The 26,752-nt window shown below is 57.8% G+C and overlaps 1 protein-coding gene across 2 annotated transcripts in view; it reads right to left on the bottom strand.

Moving 5' to 3' along the window:
• The window catches only part of SORCS2 (sortilin related VPS10 domain containing receptor 2), a 571,039-nt gene that overhangs the window by 11,913 nt on the left and 532,374 nt on the right, over positions 1 to 26,752 (bottom strand). For both annotated transcript variants that reach the window (XM_064365545.1, XM_064365541.1), the window contains exons 15-23: positions 21,017 to 21,137; positions 19,524 to 19,657; positions 18,584 to 18,712; positions 15,233 to 15,404; positions 8,359 to 8,545; positions 7,467 to 7,600; positions 5,845 to 5,968; positions 4,332 to 4,444; positions 3,087 to 3,212 (exon numbers count right to left, since the gene is read on the bottom strand). In XM_064365545.1, coding sequence (XP_064221615.1) covers positions 3,087 to 3,212; positions 4,332 to 4,444; positions 5,845 to 5,968; positions 7,467 to 7,600; positions 8,359 to 8,545; positions 15,233 to 15,404; positions 18,584 to 18,712; positions 19,524 to 19,657; positions 21,017 to 21,137 — 1,240 coding nt within the window. The remainder of the gene's footprint in view (positions 1 to 3,086; positions 3,213 to 4,331; positions 4,445 to 5,844; positions 5,969 to 7,466; positions 7,601 to 8,358; positions 8,546 to 15,232; positions 15,405 to 18,583; positions 18,713 to 19,523; positions 19,658 to 21,016; positions 21,138 to 26,752) is intronic.

Here is a 26,752-nt window from a genome sequence, read left to right on the forward strand (position 1 = left end):
GCTCACTGCAACCTCCGCCTCCTGAGTTCAAGCGATACTCCTGCCTCAGCCTCCCAAGTAGCTGGGACTACAGGCGCATGCCACCATGCCTGGCTAATCTTTTTTTTTTCAGTAGAGATGGGGTTTCACTGTGTTAGCCAGGATGGTCTTGATCTCCTGACCTTGTGATCCTCCCGCCTCAGCCTCCCAAAGTGCTGGGATTACAGGCGTGAGCCACCGTGCCCAGCTTTACTCTTTTAAAGTATACAATTTAAGGCATTTTAGTATATTTCCATAGTTGTGCGAGCATTGCCACTATCTAATTCCTGCACATTCTCATCCTCTCCCAAAGAATCTCCCTAGCCTTAGCACTCAATCCCCACGCGCCCTCCCCCAGCCCCTCCTTAGCAGCCACTCCCCACGCGCCCTCCCCCAGCCCCTGCTTAGCAGCCACTCCCCACGCGCCCTCCCCCCAGCCCCTGCTTAGCAGCCACTCCCCACGCGCCCTCCCCCAGCCCCTCCTTAGCAGCCACTCCCCACGCGCCCTCCCCCAGCCCCTCCTTAGCAGCCACTCCCCACGCGCCCTCCCCCAGCCCCTGCTTAGCAGCCACTCCCCACGCACCCTCCCCCAGCCCCTGCTTAGCAGCCACTCCCCACGCACCCTCCCCCAGCCCCTGCTTAGCAGCCACTCCCCACGCGCCCTCCCCCAGCCCCTGCTTAGCAGCCACTCCCCACGCGCCCTCCCCCAGCCCCTGCTTAGCAGCCACTCCCCACGCGCCCTCCCCCAGCCCCTGCTTAGCAGCCACTCCCCACGCGCCCTCCCCCAGCCCCTGCTTAGCAGCCACTCCCCACGCGCCCTCCCCCAGCCCCTGCTTAGCAGCCACTCCCCACGCGCCCTCCCCCAGCCCCTCCTTAGCAGCCACTCCCCACGCGCCCTCCCCCAGCCCCTCCTTAGCAGCCACTCCCCACGCGCCCTCCCCCAGCCCCTGCTTAGCAGCCACTCCCCACGCACCCTCCCCCAGCCCCTGCTTAGCAGCCACTCCCCACGCACCCTCCCCCAGCCCCTGCTTAGCAGCCACTCCCCACGCGCCCTCCCCCAGCCCCTGCTTAGCAGCCACTCCCCACGCGCCCTCCCCCAGCCCCTGCTTAGCAGCCACTCCCCACGCGCCCTCCCCCAGCCCCTGCTTAGCAGCCACTCCCCACGCGCCCTCCCCCAGCCCCTGCTTAGCAGCCACTCCCCACGCGCCCTCCCCCAGCCCCTGCTTAGCAGCCACTCCCCACGCGCCCTCCCCCAGCCCCTGCTTAGCAGCCACTCCCCACGCGCCCTCCCCCCAGCCCCTGCTTAGCAGCCACTCCCCACGCGCCCTCCCCCAGCCCCTGCTTAGCAGCCACTCCCCACGCGCCCTCCCCCAGCCCCTGCTTAGCAGCCACTCCCCACGCACCCTCCCCCAGCCCCTGCTTAGCAGCCACTCCCCACGCACCCTCCCCCAGCCCCTGCTTAGCAGCCACTCCCCACGCACCCTCCCCCAGCCCCTGCTTAGCAGCCACTCCCCACGCACCCTCCCCCAGCCCCTGCTTAGCAGCCACTCCCCACGCGCCCTCCCCCAGCCCCTGCTTAGCAGCCACTCCCCACGCGCCCTCCCCCAGCCCCTGCTTAGCAGCCACTCCCCACGCGCCCTCCCCCAGCCCCTGCTTAGCAGCCACTCCCCACGCGCCCTCCCCCAGCCCCTGCTTAGCAGCCACTCCCCACGCGCCCTCCCCCAGCCCCTGCTTAGCAGCCACTCCCCACGCGCCCTCCCCCAGCCCCTGCTTAGCAGCCACTCCCCACGCACCCTCCCCCAGCCCCTGCTTAGCAGCCACTCCCCACGCGCCCTCCCCCAGCCCCTGCTTAGCAGCCACTCCCCACGCGCCCTCCCCCAGCCCCTGCTTAGCAGCCACTCCCCACGCGCCCTCCCCCAGCCCCTGCTTAGCAGCCACTCCCCACGCGCCCTCCCCCAGCCCCTGCTTAGCAGCCACTCCCCACGCACCCTCCCCCAGCCCCTGCTTAGCAGCCACTCCCCACGCGCCCTCCCCCAGCCCCTGCTTAGCAGCCACTCCCCACGCGCCCTCCCCCAGCCCCTGACAACACCCATTTCTGTCTGTCTCTACAGAGCTGCCTGCTCAGGGCATTTCCTAGTCTTCTGCCACTGGCCTCTTTCTCTTAGCATCAGGTTTTCAAGGTTCGTCCATGCTTTCAGAAGTGTCAAGGGCTTCATTCCTTTTGGTGGTCAAAGAATATTCCATCGTAAGGTTGGACTACATTTTGTTTCTTCACTCATCACCTGATGAGCACTTCGTGGCTGTGACGAGTCACCTAACTATGACTCCATGTACTGTGGACGTATATTTTTGTTTCTCTTGGGTATAAATCCAGAAGTGGACGTGCTGGGTCATATGGTAACTCTAGGTGTAATTTACTGAGGAACTTCCAGCCCGTTTTGCACAGCAGCTGAACCCTTTCCAGCAGCAGCGTGAGAGGTTCTGATTTCTCCGCTTCCATGCCAACACTTGGAATTGTCTGCTTTTTAATTTTAGCCACCCTAGTGGGTGTGACGGGATTCTGGTTCATCTTTGTGTCTCCTTCCCACACCTGTCACATGGCAGGTCTTTTATCCCCTCCATGAGGCTATGATTTAGAAGTTGTCCTATGTAATGAAGACATTTGCTAACTGCATGGGGGCCGAGTTCTGCTCGGTCCTGAAACCCACGCCCTTCGGTATCTTCCCTGACAGTGCTTACCCACATTTCCCAGTGCCCCTGGCAGTCAGGCTGGGGCCATGTGACCCTCTCCAGCCAAAGATATGGGAGAGGAAGTGAGTGAGTCCCCCTCAGGAGGTGGTCCAGCCTGTGCCCTCTCCCGACTACCTCTGCCACAGTGACCTTAGAGGCTGCATGACTTCCAGAGGGCATAGCCACAGGTGGAGGAGGGCCAGCCACCCTGAGTCAGCCTGTGATGCAGCCAGAAAGAGGCCTGCCATAAGCCACTGAGACGTTCCTGCTTGTTGTGAATGGCCCGAGCCCTGGGCTGTGCAGGGAGGACCTGGGGGTCCAGTGGCCGCAGGACATACCTTATCACTCGAGAGGCTCCTCTTCCTTGTGGGCCTGGGAGCGGGAAGGAGCACGTACAGGTCAGCCAAGGTGGGCAGCCCCGGCTTCACCACAGTCACCAGCAGCTCCTCAGGGACGCTGGTTTCCTGTGGGGACAGTGAAGCCTGCTTGGTCTGCTTGTCTTCCTCATCCCCTGCCTCATGCCAGGGCCCCCAGGAACACCCTCTCTCCCTTCTTGGCCTAAGTCCTGGACGCCTGTCCTACAAGCCATTCCTGACCCCTGCATGGCGTGGGGATGGCTCCAGGGTCCCAGGGTGTGCTGAGCTACCTCCCGCACCCAGCTGTCCAGGACCCCCAGCCCTGCTATTCAGGCCCTGTGCTCTCATACCGGCCTCCCCTTGGCCAGGCCTGGCCCTCAGTCCACCCTTCAGAACATGACCGGAATGAGCACCTGCCTCCCTGGCTACTGTCCTCCCAGACAAAGCTCCTTACCACACCCCTCCAGGTCTGTGACCTGGCCCCACTGACTCCAGCCGCCTCCCCCTTCCCACTCCCCAACACCCCAGGCCCAGCTAGGGTCACACACCCACACAGAACTCCCTCAACCCACAGGCGCTGCTCATGGAGGGGGCTCTGCCTCCTGGAAGTCACACTCCACACACTTCCATCTGGCAAAGCCCTATTCATCCTTCAGTGCCCAGGACCCTTTCACCGGCATTATTCACAGGAGGAGGGGAAGCCCGGTCAGAGCAGGCCCCAGCCTGTGACAGCCTGAGATGACTCTAGAGGGCTGGTCTCTCTCACTGGGGGGCCAAGGGCCTTGGCATCCTACTGCCCACCCCGATGCCTGCTGGGAGCTCCCAGAGGGTGGTGAGCACACTGGACTCTTCTCTGTCTCCAGTGTCCAGGCCAGAAGAGAAATTCAGCGAATGAAGGAAAATTGCTTTAAAGAGACTCCGGACCACTGGGGGGCGGCAGAGGGGTCTCCTGCAAACAGCGGGTGCTCCCTGGATCGTGTGCATGGAGGGTGCCCGTGGTCCCTCCCCGGTGAGGTGGCACTCCAGCTGCAGGTCCCCTGAGCCAGGGCAGTGCCGCCCGCCTCCACCATAGCTACCAACAACCCCAGCCAGCTCGAAGGCCACAGCATCGTGTGCCAGGGCAGTGCCACCAGCCTCTCCCTGCCCTGGGTGCCCCGGGGGCCCTTGGGCTTCTCTGGATGCTGGAAGTGCCACTGGGCTGGGGAGGCTCCAGGCTCTGGGCGACACCTTGGACAGCAGCCGGGTGACCACCAAGCCCACGTCTTCCCTCCACTCGGGCGTGTTGGGGTTGTAGGCATCCAGCTCCTTGGAAAACTCTAGAGGCATGACCTGAAATTGATCTGGAAAGAGGCAGAGGAGGGAGACTGGTCAGTCCTGGACAGCCTGGATCTGATGGCTCTTGTTGGGGGGCGGGCACATGCCCTGGATGGTTCAGCCATCAGGTCGGCCCTGGGTTCAGATCCCAGGGCCCAGCAGCCCCATCATCTTCTCGAGCAGGCTGAGAGCAGTCCTGATCTTGTGTTTGGAAACCAGCTCCCTCCCTGGGCGCCAGCAGTGGTGGCCTGTCGCAGGACCCATGTCACTGGCTGCCTTCTTACAACAGCAGTGACGAAGATGCTAGTGATGATGACAGACACTGACCCAGGAGGGAGGCCTGGTGTGCAGCGAGCCTGCTCTGTGATTTGCCTCCTTGACTCGCAAGGATGAACACACCCTATGACGTCAGCTTCTCATCCCTCAAGGATCCATGGACTTCAACTGGCTGGTCCCCCCACCAAATTAAGAGTCTCTTGAGAGCAGAGGCCCTGTCTTCTTCTTTTTCCCACATTTCCCATGGTCCATGGCTCAGAGCCCAATTCTAGAGTCATCAGGGGTCTCAGAGCTAAATTTTAACCTCACCACTTCTCAGGCCTCAGTTTTCTCACATAGAAACAGTGGGAGGAGGCTGCGCAGGGCTGAGGGCTCAAGGGACGAGTGCTTTGAGAACTGCAAACCCAACATCCTATGATGAGAGTGGCCTTTGCAAAGCTCCTGGGCCAGCAATGAAGAATAGCCAAGGGCAGCCTCCTTCAGGGTGTGACAGGACTGTGTGGGCAGCCCAGCCCTTTGCATACTTGTCGAGCTAAATATTTAACTGATGGCTGCTGTCCACAGTAAAGGCTCTTCTTAAAGCAAAATGAGGGTTTATTGCTGTGATGTTGGGGACAAGGGTATGCAAGAGTGGGTGCTCCTCCAGTCTTAGGACCAATTACTATTGTCAATATCTCCCACGAGGGGCTAAGAGCCCCCAGTGAGCGCAGAGAAATGAGGATGCAGATTCAGAACAGGAGGCTCAGCGTTTCTATAGATGGGAGTCCTCTTTAAGCTGCAATCATGAGACAATGCTCGGGTGGCCGGAGGGGCCAAGAGGGCCGGGGCCTGGGCGGCAGGCAGAGCCAGTACCCAAACCTGCTCTCTTGTTGCTGGGTGACCTTGTCCCTGTGTGTTGTGTCCCATAAGTGTCTTGGGACACAGGAGTTGTCAGTATTTATTTTGCAGATGGGGAAACTGAGGCCAGAGAGACTGGGAGACTGTCCAGTCTCTAACTGGGCAGGGCTGTGTTTATCCAGCTCCTCCCTTCTCACCCCAGGGCCACCCAGGGTGATCAGGACATCCATGGCTTATGAAACCCATGTGGCCCAGCCCCCCAAACGGCGGCAGGGGTGCAGAGGCCGTGCTGCCAGACCCCGGAAGGACTCACCCAGCACGCGGAGGACCCTGGAGTCCTGCAGCACCGAGTTCCCGCAGGCGGCCTGCACCGTCACACGCACGTCGCCCGTGTCCGAAAATCGCGTTGTCACAGAATTATCCAGGGAAAGGAGGGGCTGCAGGGGCACAGCAGGGCTCAGGGTCCTGGCTGGGCGAGTCAGCGGTCATGGGGGATGCTGGTCTGTGGTCACTGCCTCACTAAGGGCATCACTGTCCCCTTGTTCTCATCGGCAAATGGGCCCATTATGGATGTCCTGTGTTGGCGGCATCCAAGGAGGCACGGGGGGGGCACCTGGTTCTTTTTTTGTTGTTGAGACGGAGTCTCGATCTGTCGCCCAGGCTGGAGTGCAGTGGTGTGATCTTGGCTCACTGCAACCTCTGCCTCCCGGGTTCAAGTGATTCTCCCGCCTCAGCTTCCCGAGTAGCTGAGATTACAGGCATTTGCACCACCACGCCTGGCTAATTTTTGTATTTTTAGTAGACAGGGTTTCACCATGTTGGCCAGGTTGGTCTCAGACTCCTGACCTCATGGGCACCTGGTTCTAAGCCAACACAGCAGGAGCATGAGACCCCAGCACCCCCTTCCTTCTCGACAGCTCCCCAGGCCCCTCCCACGTGGGTATTTAGGAGGCCTGATGTGGCTGCCAGGATGGACCTTCACTCCGTGACCCACATCATCTTCCCAGCCCCACACATGGCCCCGGCAGCTGTGAAGGAGCCATGGCTCTGGCATCCATGGCACCAAGCCAGCGCCCAGCTCAGGACCCCACTGTGGGGGTGGTGCACACTTAGCAGGGTGGGCGTCGTGTTGCCCCGCAGACAGGAGAGCCCCCCCAACAGGTGTAGATGTGGAGGCAGAGGCTCTGCAGGGTGAAGTGATGTGCACGGAGCACACAGCTGGAAGAGGCGGGGCCGAGACCCGAACCCAGACCCTGAGCTCCTTCTCAACCCTCCCCCTTCCACAGAAACACAGTCCAGAGGCCACAGCCCTCCACTTGCTGGGCCTCCGTGTCCGGGCTCTCAGCTGCTGGTAGGAGGCTTCCTGCCTGGCGGTGCTGGGCTGTTTGCTGAATGAGTGCAGGATGCCTGTCACTGGGTCTTGCCCCAAGTGCAGGCATTCTGCTGATTTGGGCTCTCTCCTACTCAAGAACTATCTGTGGCTCCCCACTGCAGACAGGGTGTGATCCAGGCCTCTGAGTGAGGCTTCTAAGCCCCATGACCTCTTCTTCCATAAAGCCTTGCCGGGGCCCCTCACTGCAGATGCCCCCTCCTTTCTTGGAGCTCTCTTGCAGCCCACCTTCCTGTCCCCGTAACTCCTACCACCCCCAACTCGGTCAGCCGCTGTGCTCCCACCTCTTTCCAGGAAAAGGCAGGATCTAGTCCGACTCATCTGGCACTATTGAGAAGACGGGCCCTGAACAGCCACCCACAGCGGGTGATGAGTGAACGAACGCCAGGGCGCGTCCCTCTCAATCGCCCCAGGAGGGGCCGAAGGCTGAGGAGTGTGCTTTGCACTGCGTCCTCCTGTTGAACACCTGGGGCCAAGCTCTGCCCCACTGTGCACCTCGGGGGAGCCTGCAGGAAGGAGGGCTGAGCGGGGCAAGGCTGGCGCACCTGCAGGCTGTGGCCGATCCACCAGTAGAAGACGGTGAGGTTGGGGTTCAAGGGAAGCAGCACAGCCGTGAGGTTCACCTCCTGGTTGATGCCAACGACAGGAACCACCTCCAGGTAGAGGGCCTGCAGGGGGGCTGTGAGACCCGAAAAGGCCAGGGTTAGACAATATCAGGGCACGGGGCATTTCAGAGGCTGCCTAGTGATTGTTGTCACCAGCAACATCATTGCTATCACCACCACCACCAATACTGTCACCACCACCAATACTGTCGCCATCACCAGTACTGTCACCATCACCAGTACTGTCGCCACCACCAATACTGTCGCCACCACCAGTACTGTCGCCACCACCAGTACTGTCTCCACCACCAGTACTGTCTCCACCACCAGTACTGTCGCCACCACCAGTACTGTCGCCACCACCAGTACTGTCGCCACCACCAGTACTGTCGCCACCACCAGTACTGTCGCCACCACCAATACTGTCGCCACCACCAGTACTGTCGCCATCCATCCCCTTCACTACTATCACCACCACCACCACCACCACCACCACCATCACCATCACCATCACCACCAGCATAACCACCACTATCAGCACCATCCCCGCCACCACCACCACCACCACCATCACCACTACCTCCACTATCACCACCACCATCGCCACCTGTATCACCACTACCACCATCACCACCACCACTATCATCAATATCACCACCACTTACCAGCCCCACCCTACTATTGTATGGGTCATGGGGTGTGGGCTTGACCCAGCCTCCCTGCCTCCCTGCCCTTGGGCTCGCCGTCCTGAGTACCAGGGGCCTAGAGCAGTCCTGAGGGATTCCCTGTGTTTCTCCCAAAGCCAGGTTCTCTCACAGGGCGACAAACTTACAGTTGACCTGGACAAAGAGCACCGCCTCGTCGTGGCCAGCCATGTTCTCTGCCCTGACAGACACGCGGTAGATACCGGGACTCTCATAGCGGTGCCGGATGGGCTCCCCGGTCAGCGTAAGGTTCACGTACATGGCCTTGAAGCCGTCCCCGAGGTCCACCTGGTACTTGGTGGTCAGGACATCGCCCTGCAGGGAAGCACCATGTGGCCACTCAGGAGTGAGCCTTGAAGCTGAGAGGCCAGAGCGGCTCACTCACTCACTCACTCATTCATTCATTCCCTCTGGCCTTTCCTTGAAATGAGTGGGTCTGGGGACCCACAGGGGACTGGGCCTGGTTCTGCCCTGGAGATTCTGCCTGGAGTGTGGGGCTGACCAAGGCAGCTGGTTTAACGAGGGGCTGTGGCCAGGGGACACTTCAGAACAATCACCCAGCGGCAGAGAGGGAGATGGGGAGGCCCAAGGGTGTCATCAGAGAGCAGCTGGGGGGCAGGGAGGGTCCTAGGGAGACCCACCGAGGCCTGTGCCTGGCCTGGAGCCAGGAGGGTGAGGGGAGCTCCCACAGTGTGGAGGGTTTCGGCAGGGGAGAGGCACACGTCTGGCAGCGCCTAAGCCGCCTGCAAACGAAGCAGGATCTCCCTTCCGGGAGGCTGTGGTTCCTGATTTTCTCTTTCTCAGACCATGTGGTACCAGGAGTGACACTGAGATGCTGCAGGGTGGGTACAGAGAGGAGCTCCCACCAACTGCCATACCCAGAGGCCCCAAGTCACCCATGGAGGCTGCTCCACCACCTCCTGCCAGTTCCCCTCGCAGAGTTCCCCTCACAGAGTTGGGAACTGAGTGAAGGAACAGGAACTTCTTGGACCTGAGGTCTCATGATCACGTTCTCCCTCCCTCCCTCCCCTCCTCCCCTTCCCTGTTCCGATGCCCGCACCGGGGGCACCAGGAAGCCATCTCCTAGTGGTGAAGAAGGCAGCAGCATGGTCACTAACCATTCAGCCATCTTTTCGGTGCACCGGCCAAACTTTGCAAGTGGATAGAAAACATTTATGTAAATTCTGTTCACTTAACTTTCCACAGATATGGTAAACTGGCTTGGACAGTGTCTCCCAACATTCACATCTACCAGGAACCTCAGAACGTGACCTCGTTGGTTCTCTCTGTGTAAAGGCAGCCTCGCAGGGTGGGGCGGGGAATGAGGGGAAGGCAGCGGGGGAGTCTGACCCGCTCCCATGGAGGGAGGGGGCTCCTGTGCTAATCCTGGGAAGGAGAAGGCACGTGTGACCCAGAGTCAGGACCGGTGACCCGGTCACCCTGCGTGAGGTGCCACCCTCGGGGCCTGGGTTCCTGCCTGCGAGTGCCGCACTCATGCCCATTCGACTTCTTAAACGTTTTGCTTGGTTGAAATAACTTGTCCTTTTCTCTGCTAACCACTAAAGTAGCATATTCTCAAGGTAGAAAATAGAAAATACAAATAGCCAAGAAAAGAAAAAACCTAAATCTCATCATAATACCGGCGATTCACATTGTGGTATATTTCATTTAGATCCATTATTATTACCAGTGCTTTAAAAAAAAATGAAATATTTTCTTCAGAGATAATGGTAGGTTCCTATGTAGTAGTAAGGTTCTGATCCAGAACCACCGGCTCTCCCCTCCGTGTGCCCATGCCCAGCTCTCCCCTCCGTGTGCCCCATGCCCGGCTCTCCCCTCTGTGTGCCCATGCCCAGCTCTCCCTTCCGTGTGCCCCATGCCTGGCTCTCCCCTCCGTGTGCCCATGCCCGGCTCTCCCCTCCGTGTGTCCATGCCCGGCTCTCCCCTTGGGGTGCGCCTTATGCCCGGCTCCCCCCTCAGTATGCCCCATACCCGGCTCTCCCCTTGGGGTGCGCCCCATGCCTGGCTCCCCCCTCTGTGTGCCCCATGCCCGGCTCTCCCCTCCGTGTGCCCATGCCTGGCTCCCCCCTCCGTGTGCCCCATGCCCGGCTCTCCCCTCCGTGTGCCCATGCCCGGCTCTCCCCTACGTGTGCCCATGCCCGGTTCTCCCCTACGTGTGCCCCATGCCCGGCTCTCCCCTCAGTATGCCCCATGCCCGGCTCTCCCCTACGTGTGCCGCATGCCTGGCTCTCCCCTCCGTGTGCCCATGCCTGGCTCTCCCCTCAGTATGCCCCATGCCTGGCTCTTCCCTCCGTGTGCCCCATGCCCGGCTCCCCCCTCAGTATGCCCCATACCCGGCTCTCCCCTTGGGGTGCGCCCCATGCCTGGCTCCCCCCTCTGTGTGCCCCATGCCCGGCTCTCCCCTCCGTGTGCCCATGCCCGGCTCTCCCCTCCGTGTGCCCATGCCCGGCTCTCCCCTACGTGTGCCCATGCCCGGCTCTCCCCTACGTGTGCCCATGCCCGGCTCTCCCCTACGTGTGCCCCATGCCCGGCTCTCCCCTCAGTATGCCCCATGCCTGGCTCTCCCCTACGTGTGCCACATGCCCGGCTCTCCCCTCCATGTGCCCATGCCTGGCTCTCCCCTCAGTATGCCCCATGCCCGGCTCTCCCCTCAGTATACCCCATGCCCAGCTCTCCCTAAGGCTAACATCTTGGCAAAGGATCATGTCACAACCGGGACATGGACATTGATACAGGAAGGAGACAGGGCAATTCAGCCGCCACTCAGGCCCCACCGGGCACCCTTTGCAGACACACCCACTTCCCCGCATTAGCTCAGCTCCATTCCAACCACGAATCTTCCTTCTATAATTTTGATAATAAGTTTCTATCCCTTCTCCATTTCTGTATTTCAGGAGTGTTATATAAATGAGTGGCATAGCAAGGGATCACGTGGGAGTGCCTTTTTCCACTCGGCGTGATCCACTTGAGGCTCGTCCAGGTTGCTGCAGGTATTTTATTTTCTTTTCTTTTGAGTTGGAGTCTCACTCTGTTAACCAGGCTGGATCTTGGCTCACTGCAACCTCCAACTCCCAGGTTCAAGTGATTCTCAAGCCTCAGCCTCCCGAGTAGCCAGGATTACAGGGATGCACCACCACACCGGCTAGTTTTTGTATTTTTAGTAGAGGCAGGGTTTCGCCATGTTGGCCAGGCTGGTCTCAAACTCCTGACCTCAGGTGATCTGCCCACCTCGGCCTCCCAAAGTGCTGGGATTACAGACGTGAGCCACCGTGCCCAGCCCAGCTGCTGCAGGTATTAATAACAGATTCCTTCTCATTGCCGCATGGCGTCTTGGCACGGGGGCACCACGGCCTGTGCAACCCCTCAGCCACTGCAGAGCGCTGGGCTGTTTGAGCTTCTGGCCTTTATAAATAACACTGCTATGAACAGACACATGCAGGTGTCTGTGTGAACAGAAGCCTTCGTTTCTCCGGTGTGTCCGCCACCAGTGCAGGTGCTGGGTCCTCTGGTTGTTGCATGTTGAGTTTGTTAAGAAAAGGCTGGACTGCTTTCCAGATCACCGGGGCCATTCTCCAGCGGCTCAGCCACATGTGAGGGATCCAGTGCCCTGCGCTGCCTCCTCACCAGCACTTCGTGCGGGCGCTGTTTCGAATGCCAGCCACTCTGATAGGTGTGCAGCGGTGTTTGGCTGTGGGCCTCCCTGGCGGCAGACGGTGCTGACCATCTTTTCATGTGCGTACGTGTCATTTGCCCATCCTCTTGGTGAAGTCTTTTCAGTTCTTCTGCTCATTTTCTAACTGGATGGTTTCTTTTCTTGTGGGAAGTAGAAAAGTTCCTTTTTAAAGTTTCCTTTCTTGTTAAAGAATAAGCGTGCTAATAACTCTTTGTTAAGCCCCATCCTATGTAGCTGTTAGACACGCCATGCTTACAGGCACGTAGTACATTCTATGTCCTTGTACTTTAACCAAGATATCTGTGCTGGACGTGCTCACAGGCATGTCCCAGCTCTCCATTGCTTTTACCTGTTTAGAAAAGTTGTAAGTTATCAGCCAATCGGGTTTTAGTTTAGATTGTGAGGTCTGACTCCAGCCAATGGAGATCACACACAGCAGTAAGGACAACCCCAAATGCATAAGGATAAATTTGTGTGTTTTCCTTTGCTCATTGTACTCTCATGGCACGATGGCTAGTGAGGGTCCCCTTCCTGCAGTGCAGGAAGTAAAAATTGCGTTGCTGAAAGATCCTTTGTCTTTGTGCTGATTTTTCTTTGTGGCACCGAGCATCTGTTTCCAACATTGCCGTTGGGTTGAATGATCTTCCTCTAGTCTAGGTACTGGTCCTTGTTGGACACATGGTTTGTAAATATTTTCTCTCACTCTGTAGCTTGACTTTCATCTTCTTAACATGGGTGCTTCACAGAGCAAAAGTGTCTAATCCTGATGAAGCCCAATTTATCAACTTTCCTTTTGATTCTGCCTTTAGTGTGAAGTCCAAGGACTCCTTTCCCAGCCCTACATGTTTTCTCCTATAGTTTTTCTAAAAGGTTTATGATTTTTACATGTTACATTGAAATCGCAGCAATTTTGAGTTCATTTTTTCTATCAGATGTGAGGTTTAGGCGGAGCTTCATTTTTATTGGACGAATAAGCCCTCCCCTCAGTGAGTTGTTTTTGCACACACATCAAACATCCCTCGGCTGTATTTACATGGGTCTATTCCATATTTACAGGGGCCTCTATCAGACCTGATTTTTAATTTTTAAGATATTTAAAAAACTTAGACTCCCCTAAACCCAGTGCTGTTTGCAAGAGTTGCTTGGCCTATGTTTGAGAGTGTGTGTGACTGTGTACAGATATATCTGCACACATGAGTGTGAATACATGAGTGTGCAAGTGGGTGTGTTTGTGTGTATACATGAGCGTGCAGGCATGTGTGCATCTGGGTGTGTGTATGTGTGTGTGTAGGCATATGTGTGTCTGGGTGTTAGTCTCTGTGTGTGAGCGTGTAGGCATATGTGTGTCTGGGTGTTTGTGTGTATGTGTAAGTGTGTAGGTGTATGTGAGTGTATAAGCATATGTGTGGGTGTGAGTTTGTGTGTATGTGTGAGCGTGTAGGTGTGTGTATGTGTGAGCGTGTAGGTGTATGTGTGTCTGGGTGTGAGTTTGTGTGTATGTGTGAGCGTGTGCACCAGTGAGTGAGTGTGCCACCCCAGATCCCACACCCCCACCCCTTCCCTAGTGTGGCGGTGGCCTCTTCCTGACAGTAGGTGCACAGTGGGGCGACTCTCCCCACTAAGAGCGTCTTTGATCACTCTCCTCGCCTCCGCCAACTCCAGCTCCTGCCCACAGAGCAGTCCCAGCAAGGGTCCTCGCCCCCTGGGCGGGTGGTGGACCGGGTCCCACTGGAGACTCTGCAGACGCGACTGTGCTGCTGAGACGCCAGGCTCTAGGGGGCAGCAGAGGGCCGTTTTTCCTGGAAGTCGGCCCCGGACAGGGAGCTGCAGGGGGTCCACTCCGAGGGTCCAGGCGGGGCAGCGGCTCTGTCCTCCTGCCGTCCCATGACCTGCTGCGAACAGAGGCGCCCAGGGCTGCCCCTGGCTCTGAGGCGTGTGGGTCGCAGGGCCCGTCTCCATCAGCAGCAGTGCCTGCACCAGGGAACCGCTCAGGTCTGGGTACCTAGACTCTGTCCACGTGGAGTCTCGGGGCGGGGACCCAATGCCAGCCCTGCCACTCATTCCTGTGTGGCCTTGGGAGTGTCCAAGCCTCAGTTTCCCCAGCTATAAGGCAGGTTGGCAAGAGGACACCACTGAAGGTTGTACCAGGAGTGCAGGCAGTGGCTCGTGCACAGCGCCCCCCAAGGAGGCGCTGGCAAGCACTGCTCTGCGTGCTCCTGGGCCTCAGTTTCCCTGTTTGCATTAGACCAGGCTCCCTGCTTTCCAACTCCAAAGACCTTTGTCACCAACGTCCCACCCCACCTTGGCACCGTATTTTGAAGGCCATTTAAACAGGACATGTGTCACTGTGCAGCCACACTTGCTGCATCCCCCGTGCTGTTCACCAAAGAGCCAAGTGCCCAGGAAAGCTGTGTGCCAGGAGAGAGCCAGGGTCCTAGGTGCGCCCCCCCTCGGGTGCAACACGGGGGCCTGGAACTCTCCTTTGTCCTTTTCCGTCATCTTGAATTTTCTGCCTGTTTGTAAGTTTTTCTAGATTTTGGTTTTGAATTTGCTACAATGAGCGTTAGTTTATTCTAGAGTCAGAAAAACAAGCATTTTACAAATTAATTTAAAAAGACTAGAAGGAAATATGGAAAACTAACAGTTGTTACCACGGAGGACTGGGGGAGACTTTTGAGAGATATTTATACTCTTGGTATTTTGTGTGTGTTTTCCAAACGTTCTACAATGAACACTCATTATTTTTAACGTCAGAAGAAAATGTAACACTTGTTCTAAAGCAAAAAAAGCAAGCGTGGGAGGCTGGGAGGAAATTTCGATCTGTGTTTGTGTGAGTATTTCTAACAGTATCTGTCCGTGCACACACAGGACTTATCTTGGGTTGTGTAATTATAAGTAACAGTGTTTTTAACTTTCTGTTTCTCATAAGATCCCAAATTAACTAAATCAATATAATTACCGGCTTAAAAAACGTGCTGCTGCCCACGGGAATGAATACATTTTATACCAAGGCCAGTAACCACCGCCCCCCCCCATATGTGAAACTATCTCCTTCTGCTCTGCGGGCACCTGATACCCTCTATGTCCTATTCTATTTTCCTCTGTGTCTCATTGTTAAATGCTGGTCTGGACCCAAGAAGTGGATTTCCAATCCTCTGCTGCCTCCTGCAGGCCGGACGGGCTGGCCCACGGCAACGCCCTGAGCCACTTCCAGGCAGAGGAGACCCCCTCACCATGACCTCTGTGTGCCTAGTTGGAGTCGACCCTGCCCGACAGTCCCGTGAGCCCGCTGGGAGGTGCTCACTCACCTGCTCCTGCCGCACCACAAACAGGATGTCCTCTCCAGGTCGCACGGCCACCGCCTCGCCTCGGATGCTGACCTGCAGGCCGCGGGGCGGGGTGAGGGGGCACTGCAGCTGCATGGGACCCTGCTGCAGGTCCACGCCACCCTCACACATGTTGGACACCACTTTCCGGTACCTGGATTGACAAGAGAGGGTCAGGGCCCACTTGAGCCAGGGGGCCAGGGATGGGGCCCCATAGTCTGGGGAGGGATGTGCTTGCCACCCAGAGGTGGCGTTTGGCTTCCCAGCCCTAGGGCTCTACTTACTAACTCCCAGCCACCTCCTGACTCCACCCGATTGCTGCTATGGCCCCATTTTAGAGACGAGAACACTGAGGCTCAGAGGAGGAGGGATTGATGGTAGCAGGGTGTGCTTTGGAGGCACTGGCATCTCCTTGGTCTGGTCGTGTTACTCACAGTAATAATCACAGCCAGCGTTAGTGCTGCAGACGGGGAGCCTTCAGCAGCCAGCTGGAATTTCATGGTCTTGCTGAGAAAGGTGGAGGACAGAGTGCTCGAGAGGGGCTGGGATCCTGCCTCCACCTTGCCACTGGCTCACAGCGTGGCCCTAACTGTGCGCAAACACGCCCCTCCTCTTGGGCTCTGTCTCCCTGTTCCCTTGAGAGAGCTGGATTGGGTAATTGACTCATCACTGCATTCACGAGACACCCCTTTACTGAGCATACATTATGGGCCAGGCACTGGGAGTGTGGGTGATCACATGCAGCCTCTGGATGGTGTGCAGAGCAGAGTGTCTAGTGGAGAGCGGATCTGAGCAGATCATGTCAGAGTGAACCCACAGCTGCGGCGGCGCTGCCTGGGCACCCCTGGGGACCTGGTCCCTGACAAAGGGGCTTTCAGCTGAGACTGGGAGGGTGAGCACGAGAAGAAAGAGTATCCCAGGCCATGGGAACAGCATGTGCAAAGGCCCTAGGGTGGGTGCTGAGCCCGGAGGGGGGTGTGGCATGAGGTGGAGAGGGGCCCTGGACGAGCTTTGAGGAGCCCCTGAAAACCACCCCGCAGTGGCCTCATGCAGCTTGTGAACCGTGAAGCTCCCCCAGGCAGCGCTAGGATTCTGAGTCTGGGAAAGTAGCGTGGCTGCCCAGGTGCCAGGGTATCTGTCTCCCCACGCCGGTGCCCCTCCTGCCCGTTGCTGCCCAGGTGCCAGGGGTATCTGTCTCCCCACACCGGTCCCCCTCCTGCCCGTTGCTGCCCAGGTGCGGGGATATCTGTCTCCCCATGCCGGTCCCTCTCTTGCCCTCAGGGCCAAATTCTCCCAGCTGGCTCAGCCACTGAATAAGCATTCAGAAGGTGATTATGCACAGGCCCATTTCATTAGTGCTTTGACAGAAAATACACTTCTCTAAGGACAACCCACGCTCAGCACCTACAGTGTGCAGATGGCGTGAGATGAAATCCTTTGCCTTGATAAAGGTCCTGGCTCTGACACTTCAGACAAGAGTCCCTGTCGTTGAGCTCCAGTGGACGTGCAGGAAAGACCACTGCAGCTTCATGAGACATGGGTGCATGGGTAGACAGATGGATAGATAAGTAGATGGATGGGTTCATGGATGGTGAATGGATGAATAGACAGATGGTGGATGGATAGATGGATGAATGGATTATGGATGGTTAGGTGCGTGGGTGGATAGCACATAAATGCTTGGAAGGATGGATGGGTGAATTGATGAGTGGATAGATGGATAGGTAAATGAATGAATAGATGGGTGGATGGATTGATGGTTGGTGAATGAATAGATGGATGGTGGATGGATAGACGGATGGGTCGATGGATGAATGGATGATGGATGGATGGATGGATGGGCAGATGAATGGGTGGATGGATGGATGGATGGGTGGATGGGTGGTTGGATGGATGGATGGATGGATGGATGGATGAGTAGATGGATGAATGGATCATAGATGAATAGGTGTGTGGGTGGATAAATGCTTGGAAGGATGGATGGATGAATTGATGGGTGGATAGATGGATAGGTAAATGAATGGATAGAGGACAGATGGATGGATGGATGGTGAATGAATAGATGGATGGTGGATGGACAGATGGATGGGTCGATGAATGAATGGATGATGGATGGATGGATGGATGGGCAGATGAATGGGTGGATGGATGGTGGATGGACAGATGGATGAATGGATGGGCAAATGGATGGATAGATGGATGCATGGATAGTAGTTGAATGCTTGGAAGAATGGAAGGATGAATGGAAAGATGGATGGCTGAATGGCTGGAAAAATGGACAGATGATGGCTAACTGGATGATGGATGGATGGATGAATGGGTAGATGGGGGATGCTGGTGACTGCATGGATGTGTGGGTGGATGGCAGGAGATATGCTGGTGAGGTCAAAGCCTGTAATTTCTGGTCCTGCCTCCTGTTCCTTCATGTTCCCCAGGGGAAGTAATGGGGATTTTCTAATACACACATGGGCTTTTCTCTTCCTCTCTGAAAACGTCCTCATAGAGAAATGGGGAAACTGGGACCTTTCGATGGAGCGTGTCTGGGACCTCCTGAAGAGGAAGGCCCACAGCTCTTACGTACATAACGTTTTACGTGAACTGAATCCTTCATAGCAATGTGCCCGGCCTCTGGTGGAGGAAAAGCATCATAACTGCTGGGACTTGCTGACACTCCCTTCATACACAGCTTGTATTTAGCATACCACAGACTGAGGGAATACCTACTATGTGTTGTGGAGCTTACAGTTCAGCCACGAGGACAATTAAGTGAGCGATGACAATAGCTGGGATTTGTGACAGAGGTAAGCTCAGGTTCAGGGGTGGGTGGTCAGGGAAGGCTTCCTGGAGGAAGTGCCATTTAAGCAGAGACCTGCAGGCAGCAGGAGCACATCCAGCACCCAAGCTTTGGTGACTGGGGAGGGCCTGGCTTACTGGGGCACTGGTAAATGGGGAAGCGTCCTAGCACTGCAGAGGCTCAGAAATACCAGGGGAAGACGCGCTGCCTCAGGTGGGAGCCACGGGCGCCTTGGGCCTTTTCTGTCTGTTGTTCTCTGTCCAGAGCCAGCTCAAGGCAGCTTTCTCCTGGCGCTGGCCCACACGGGCTCAGATGGGAGAACCTGCAGGTTCTCAGGTCATTCATTCATCATGTCTGGTGACTCCCACGAGCCCCACAGCCAGGCTCTGTGCTGTGAACACAGGGCATCCTCAGCTTTGACCTCTCTTTCCTTGACTCCACTTGGGAGCTGCAGGCGCTAGCCAGGAAGGCATGATTTCAGGGTTGCACCACACTCTGCCCCCGGATTCAGGCAGGGAGAGGCCTGCGCCCAAACTCACCCAAGGCTGCTGGCGTAGGTCTGGCCCAGGGCACAGTCGTCAGGCGGGGACAATGGGTTAAACCAGAAGTTGGCAGAACACTTGTTGGTGTTGGACTCTGAGGAGGGGGAGCGTTCAAATCCATAGTCGCTGGGGGGAGGGAAGAGCAGTAGTAGGTGACAGGCACAGATGGGAACCGGAGTCAGCTAGGGTTGGGGTGAAATCTAGGGGAGCTGAGAAGGGAGCCTCATACCAAGGGCCTGCTGTACACCCATCTGTGAGGACATGAAGGAGCACCCATAGCCCCATCCCAGAGGGGGACACAGGGTGACAAGGGAGGCAAAGGGATGCTGGAAACTCAGAGAAACCTGGAGGGCTGCCTGGAGGAGGTGAGCAAATCTCAAAGGATGGACAGAGACAGGTAGGGAAAGAGAGAGAGAAGCACTGCTGGCAGGGCCCAGCCTGAGCAGCACCAGTACAGGCAGAGGAGGCTGGAATGCCAGGGGGCAGGATGGGGAGGGGTGAGGTGGGTGGCAGGTGGGTGAGCTGTCAGCCAAATTGTCCTGTAGGCACAGGGCAGTCACAGGCAGCTTTTGAGAACAGCAGGGCACAGGTTGGGTGGCTTTCAGCAGAGCCCCTGGATGGAGAAGGGCCAGGGTGGGCGCAGCACGTCCCCAAGATGCTTTGACCTGTCCCTCACTTTCTCCTCCTGCCCGTGAGCAGCCACTGAGGGGTTTAAAATGCACCCACAAATTCCTTACAGCTACTTCCTGGAGTGTGGGCCGGTCTTGGTGACTCAGTTCTAACAGATAGAATGAGGCAGAAGTGGCAGTGTATGACTCTGACAGCAGGTTATAAAAGGCACTGAGGCTTCCTCCCTCACTCTGGGGGAAGCAGCCGCCATGCTGTGAGGATGCTCAAGCAGTGCCTGAGGCCCCTTGGCTTGGAGCCCACTGCTCACCACAGGAAGTCCGAGTCCCGGCACTCGCACACGCGGGATGTGAGTGCTGATGTGAAACTCCTCCCCTTGATGCACCAGGACGTGGACTTTCTCTTCCGGAAACTTCTCTGCTGGCCCATGATGCAGCGGTCACCCTGCAGCAGGAACATTAGGGTGAGGAGCTGCCCAAGACAGGTCAACTGCTCTACATGGACTTGTGGCACTGAGCCTGCCAGAGCCTGAAGATGGTTGATGCCTCAGGTTACAGGTGGGGAAACTGAGGCCCAGAATGACGCGTGGCACGTCTGAGGTCAAGTTGGGGAAGCCTCCTTCTCATCCCAATCCACGGGCATTTACTGAGCCCCTCCTGTATACAGCCCTGGCTGGGCCCAAGGGGTTGCAGAGCTGCTGGAAGTGCAGCCCCTCTGAGGTTCCCCCCCTCCGTCCCCTCAGGTGCTGTGCGGGGGAGCTGGGTGGAGCCACAGATTCAAGGGCTCACAGGCACACAGTGGGTCCTCTGGGGACGATCAGGACAGGCCACACCTGCTCCCTGCAACAGCTGCTGCGGCAGTGATGGGGCGGAACCAGCGAGGACGCCTGGTGGCCTGTATTCAGGCTCTTGGACCTCGTCCTAGGCTCATCTGAGCACTTCCTTGTGAAATCCAGCTTCAGCAATGCACCCTGCTAAGGTGGCTTGGCAAGCACCGCCCACCCTCGATATCCGATCACCCTCCCTGTCAGATATGCTTGCTGATCCCCTGCTGCCCCCAGGAGATGTCAGATCATCTGACGCCTGCTTTTTCCTCTTAGTCAGTTTCCACCCGCCGACCTTGGCTCTGAACTCCATTTGCCCATGCTGAATTCGAGTTGAGCTCAGTCTCTCCTTGGAGAGGGTCCCTGTGCCCACCGTGATGGCCCGGAGTAAAGTCTTCCACCCCGTGCTTTAACAAGCGCCAGTGAATCATTTCTTCTTTAACAGAGCCACCCACCCCCGGGCAGTTCTGAAATCCCAGGTTTCCCCATCACACCGCCGGCAGCACAGCCTGACTGGAACTACAGAGGGGGACTGATGGCCTTTCCACTCCGCTTATTCCGCTTAGTGTCAATATCACACACTTGCCGTAGAAATAGTTATGTGTCTCGATTACAGGGTGGGCTCGCCCCAGACCCCACTCCACAGCCAGACCCAACTGTCTTGTATGGTACAGGCCTGTGTTACCTTCCTAAGATCTGAAAATCCTGACCTCCAAGCACACTGGACTCCACGGGCCTGGGGTAGAGCCTGTGGCCCTACACTCCTCGACTGTGGCTGAGGACCCTCAGCCCAGGTAGCCCCATGGCCCAGAAGGGTCTAGGAAGTTCACAGGAGGCCTGGACAACTGAAGGCGCTGGGATTCCCTGAAGACTTCTTGGAGGCAGGGAGGTGCTTGCCGGGGAGGACTCTGGCAGGCAGAGTGGGCCTGCGTTTGCAGTCTGCACCCCGCCCGCCCGATCCCAGCCACGTCCCGGCCCACCTGCAGGTTGGAGAGGTCCCAGGAGCTGTAGTCCTCCTCGCTGCACTGCCTGGAGAACGACGGCCGGAAGTCCACCTTCACCAGCTCCCAGTCAGAGCGGAAGCTGATGTGGCCAAAGACCCTGGGCGGGAAGAGGAGGGAAGGAGAGAAACCACCTTCATTAGGCCTTGTCCTGCTGTGCAAACCATGTCCCGTCCGGACTCTGCTCCCCCTCTCCCGCCCTTGCTGGGGATCACAGCGAGGCTGCCCCGGGCACTGAGTGTGGCCCTGCACGGGTGCTCTGTGGGCTTTCACGCGAATATTCCCACAACCACCCGTGATCTATGACGTGTCAATTGCACGGCATGGGTCACTCTGGTTGACCCCCACGGTCCCCCTTGATGGACAGGGAAGGAGGCCCAGGTCTACAGCAGGGTTGAGAGTCCTGGTTGATGGACAGGGAAGGAGGCCCAGGTCTACAGCAGGGTTGAGAGCCCTGGCCTCCTAGCTGCCATCAGAGCCCTTCCACAGCCCCCACACTGGTCCTTGCATTATGCTTTGTGGAATGATCTGTGGTCAGGCGTCTGTGTCTGTGGCTGTCTGGCTTCTCCCTGGCTTTCTTCTGGCCTGACCGTGTGACAGTCCTGTGCTGCAGAAACCCAGCTTTCTATCGCTGGGTCACAGGGCGTTTGCTCCCTAGTAGAGGTGGTGATTCAAAGAGAAATGAGTCAGCAGGCCCAGCTCAGAGCCCGCAGGAGAAGAAGGGTTGACCCATCACAGCCTAGGTGGGCAGAGGAACAGAGGAAGTGGGGGAAGAGAATAGGGAGGCTGCCCACATAGGGCACACCTGTGTGTGCTGGAAGCTATGCATGCACAGCCTGGTGGGCTGGGTCCACCCGCTTTACAGAATGGAAAGCCGAGGCACAGAGAGGTTGAGTAACTTGCCCAAGGTCACACAGCTTGTTTGTGCTGTTTCTTCTCCCTCCTTGACACTCAGCAGTCATTGCTGAGTGCCCATTACTCAAAATGGCACTTGGGTGTCCCAATGTCTCCCCCTCTGGGAGGGCTGCTGGCTGAGTGTCTTCCACTCCATCCCCCAGTACCCCACTCTTAGGCTCCAAAGACCACCCCAGAAGGTGGGCCCAGCCTGCTCTTCCCTGGGCCTTCTCTAGTCCAGCTTGTGGTACTCTGGCCACGTTACCAGAGGCCAAGCATCTGGGTGGGGGAGGTGATGCACGCTGCTCCAGTCTAGTCCCTGTCTGAGCACCTCCAACCGGGCCTGGATACTCGGGGGTGGCCCATCGTGAGCTCAAAGGACAGCCCCATTCTAGGGCGGTGTTGAGAAAGGTCTTGTAGGTATTTCTGAGCACATGATGGCGGGGCCTGAATGTCTGAGGCTGATATTTGAAGGTCTGGCTCCACGGGGCGCCTCTGAGCCAGGCAGGCCTGTGCGGTTCACGCTTGAACCACATCTGTGACCTCACATTTGCCTCCACTCCCCGCAACAGTCCCACGAGGCAGACAGTATTATCTTTGTTTGATGAAACCCTAAGCCTCTGCAGGCTGGGCATGGGGCCTCCCTCTGTCTTCTCCTGACCTTCCCCTGGGGCCCTGCCTCCCTGTGCTCCCATAAGGCTGGCTCGTTTCAGGAGCAGCCACGCTGGTTCTGCCCCCATTCCTGCCACGTTGCTGCCAGCCCTCATTCCAGCCGGGCCCTTGGTTCTGGGCTCACAATTCCGTCTGCTGTCTTCCCTGCACATGTAGGTCAAGAGCCCCAGGCCACTCTTTCTTTCTCAGAGGGGAGGGAAAACGGGGCTTGAGCCCTCCTAGCTACCAGTGGCAACGCCCACCAAGGATGGGGGAGTCCCCAGGCATGGCTGTGACTGCCGCGTCTGCCTGCGTCTGCAGGCGCTGTTTCCCACAGGAACCTCGTGGCCTGCATGGTGGCCCCAGCTGTGAGTGGTCTCGGCTCCAGGGCAACTGTGATTGGGATGAGGTCCCTCTTGCTGTCTGTCTCCTGATGGACGCCACTTGGATGCCCTCGACATTGGAGAGCTCCAGTTCAACACGTGGGGAATCTTCCTTCAACACCGCTGTCCAAACAAAGCCTGCTGCACTGGCCTTTTCAACAGTCTGAGGTCTTCTCTCACTTAAGAAGTGCTTTTTAAGGGGCAACTTCTGGATCTCTGAGCGCATCCTCACGCGCTTCTGCGACCTGTGGCATCATGAAAGGCACAGCAGAGCAGTCGCCGCTGTGTACGGAGCACCCGCTGCAGGCTGGGCACATGCTCAACCTTGTATCCCCCCATTTCCTCCTCGACAAAGCCCCCTTTTACAGACAAGGAAACTGAGGTTGAGGCCAGGGACCCACCCAGGGCAGCACAGCTTCAGGCCACCTCCTGGAGGGGCCGGTGTTGGAACCCGGGCTGGAGGCTCCGGAGCTGTGAGGCTCTGCGCGGAAACATGGCGGGCGCTGGCTGAGCGTGACACCGACGGCCCCGCTGCTGCAGAAACCCCGGGAGGCCCCGGTCTCATCGCTGTTCTGAGCTGGGGCAGAGCAGAGAGGCCCATTTGGTTGATGAATTAACCCCCTCCACATGTCTGAAGTCCCACCTTTTATGAAACCTAAACCCTCAGCTGATACCACAAGAAATACCTGCCATCTAGTTAATTCTGGGTCTTAGAAAAGAGCTGCCGAAGGGGCCTAGATATGACTTTGCAGTTAATGAGGAAAACATGGGTTGCGCTGTGGGGGTTGGACCCCGTGGCTGGGGAAGGCTCCGGGAGCCCCCACCCCACCTCTCGCCCAAGCCCAGGGCCTGCGGACCCCTCCCTGCTCTGAGGCTACACTGGGGCGGGGGCGGGGGCAAGCAGGTGAAAGCGAGCGGTACCAGGGAAGAGTCCCAAAAGGTGCCTCTGGCCAGGTTAGAGGCGGTCTTTGGGTAGATTTGGGCAAAACAGCTATCCGGGAAGGACGGGGTGGTGGAAAGCTGAGCCCAGGGGAGCTTGGTGTGAGTAGGGCGCCCCAGCAGGGCCGCTCCCGCACAGGCCCCGCACAGGGAGCTGTATTCTGACCTGTGGCATGCTCCCTGTCTTGCTGTGTGAATTCTTTGTATGTTGACTGGGGTTGGAAAGCTGTCTGAAGCGCAGCACTGTAACCAGGAGTCTGGCGGAACTGTTCTGATGCTTCAGAGAAAACTTAAAAGGTCATAGCACCTGGCTGTGAATTCCGCCATTCTCCTTCTTGGATAAATTGCCCTGTCTGTGGGTGGGGAGTGAAGGCTGGGTCATCTCTGGGGTCTGACCAGGGCTCAGGCCTGATGGCAGCCGGGGTGAAGGGCTTGGCACCCTGCAGAGACATGCTGTTTCAAGGCTCCGGGGTGGAAAGCGCTCCCATCTCTTGGCCAGGCAAGCTGAGGCCTGGAGAAGGAGCTTGATCTCTGTGTAAGGAGTAAGGGCCGCCCTCACCCCTGCACGGCTGGATCCTCCCTGCTCTGTGGGTTCTGGCCCCAGGAACAGCTTGACCACGTGACGGGTCCACACCATGAGTGGAGCACAGACAGAGTGCCTGGTGGCTGGAATCCCTTCCTCCCTCGTCCCCCACTCCCCGTAAACGCCACAGGAGGTCCTGCAGCTGTGGAAAAGGCAGGGCCATCCTGTCCCATCCCAGACCACGGCCTCTGGCGGCATGAGAGTGAGTGAAAGTCATGCAGGATTTCCTGTGTCCAGGGCCTGGCCAGAGCAGGGATTAACTGTGCAGGGGGAACCTCAGGACTCTTAGAAACTAGGAGGGTGATTGTCCTCACCCCATTTTCACAGGACAGGCTCCCAGGGTCCCCCCTTCCCACCCCTCCCTTAGGGACGAATCCTTTGAGACATGTTGGCATCTCTAAAAATGGGGAAATAAATCAATCTGTCCAGGTTTCTTCAGAGAATGGCACGAGGTCATGTGTGAAAGCAGCACAGAGCACGTGGTGGGGCGCTCACTAACGCGGCACTGCAGCCCCTGTCGCAGGAGACCATATTGGTAAAGACGGAGGGACGACTTGGGAGAGAGGGTCCAAGAAGGGGAAGATGCCACCCAGACTGTGGGGGGAAGAGGCTCACTGTCCTCCCGGGCACTGCAGGACAAGCCCACCCAGGAGCCATCACACGTCATCCAGAACACACGGACCCGTGATCGAGGGTCGGCTGGCCGGCAGGACCCACCTGCAGAGGGCGCTGGATGCTGAGACCAGTGAGCGGAACCTCACCTTCTTGGAAATAATGCTCCTGCTGCCCGGGACTCCAGGTGAGGACAGAACTGTCCCTAGCGTCCCCTCAATCCCACCACAATGCACGTCCCGGGAAGGCCAGCGGGACCTCTCTGTCCGCTGTGGAGTGGACGGAAACCAGGCCTCTATACTAGAATCAGAGTCTAAGCAGGTGACTTCTTGCTCATCACCCAGGAAGTGAGAAGACCCCAAGCATCGCAGGTGGAGGGCTCATTTGCAGTGACCTCGGGGGGCTAAGTCCCCATGTTACATACAAGGAAGCCAAGGCATCTGGAAGGGAACTGTCGTTTCCTGGGCAGCTCCTCAAGCCGACTCACTTCCCGTTTCAGGGCTGTGGAAACCGAGGTGCAGGGTGTGTGCTCCATTGCCCAGGGACATCGGCTTGGAGAGAAGCACCCTGATTTGGAGATGGTGGCGGAGCCCTGTGAGCTGTGCTGGCTGGGCCCTCGTCCTGGGGGTGATCGGCCCAGCTCTCCTCTCCCCGGCCAGGCCCCCGTGGGTGGTGCGTGCACAAGTTCGCCCCCCGAGCGCCTGTCTCCACCCCTGCGTCACCCTTGCTGTGCATCACCATGTATCTGCTCAAGCCACGTTCACTGAGCACCAAGCTCCTCTTCCGCGCCCGGCGCTGTGCTTGTCCGGGGGACGCACCAGTGAAGCCAGCAGAGTCGGTCCCTCCTGGAGCCCTGGGCGGGCACAGCCACGGGCAAGGGCAGACCTGCAGACGGGATCAGATCCATGGAGGGTGAGGCCAGGCAGCCCAGGCCTGGTGGCAGGAAAGGCCCTCCTGGGCCGGGGCAGAATTGAAGGTGGCAGAAATTCACACAGTTGCTGACCGTCTCATCTCAAACACCTCGAGAGGGGTCCACACTCAGCGTGTCCCTGTCCTTCCACTGCATGCAATCTCGGTTTCCCGAAGCCTGGTTTCCCGCCCTGGCTCAGCTGGAACTGAGGGCTTCTTGCTGCTAAATCCAACGTCCAGCTTCCATCCTCCTTGGCCAGGAGCTGGGAGGCAGGCTAGGTGTCCTCTGAGTGTGAGGACAAGTTCCCATTCTCGATAACCAGATGTCCCTAAAGCCAGGGCTGGAGTGTGCTGTGTTGCTGACCCTCCCAGCATCTCAAACAGCACCTGGCACATAGTAGGTGCTCAATAAATGCACGTTGGATGACGGCAGAGCAGAGGAGCATCCTTGAAGGGGTTCCCATCTCTTCTCTGCCCGGAGAGGACAGGGTGCTGCCTGCAGAGCTGCCCAGGAGTGCCGTCTGAGCTGGACCCAGCCACAGGCTTTCCCCTGCAACATTAGTCAACGTACCTCCCCTCTCAGAGCCTCAGTTTCTTTCACTGTCAAGCAGCAGAGCTGGTTGAGTGTGGGTGGATGTGAGGGGTGGTGGGCATGAAAACAGCAGGGGTCAGTGGCAGTGTCCTCCAAGGCTGTGCTCCCAGCTCCAGCCGCAGCAGCCAGGGTAGCTCAGGGGCCACGTCTGC

This window comes from Aotus nancymaae, unplaced genomic scaffold (assembly GCF_030222135.1).
Source record: "Aotus nancymaae isolate 86718 unplaced genomic scaffold, 86718_ANA_hifiasm-v0.15.2.pri h1tg000006l, whole genome shotgun sequence".
Taxonomy (NCBI): domain Eukaryota; kingdom Metazoa; phylum Chordata; class Mammalia; order Primates; family Aotidae; genus Aotus; species Aotus nancymaae.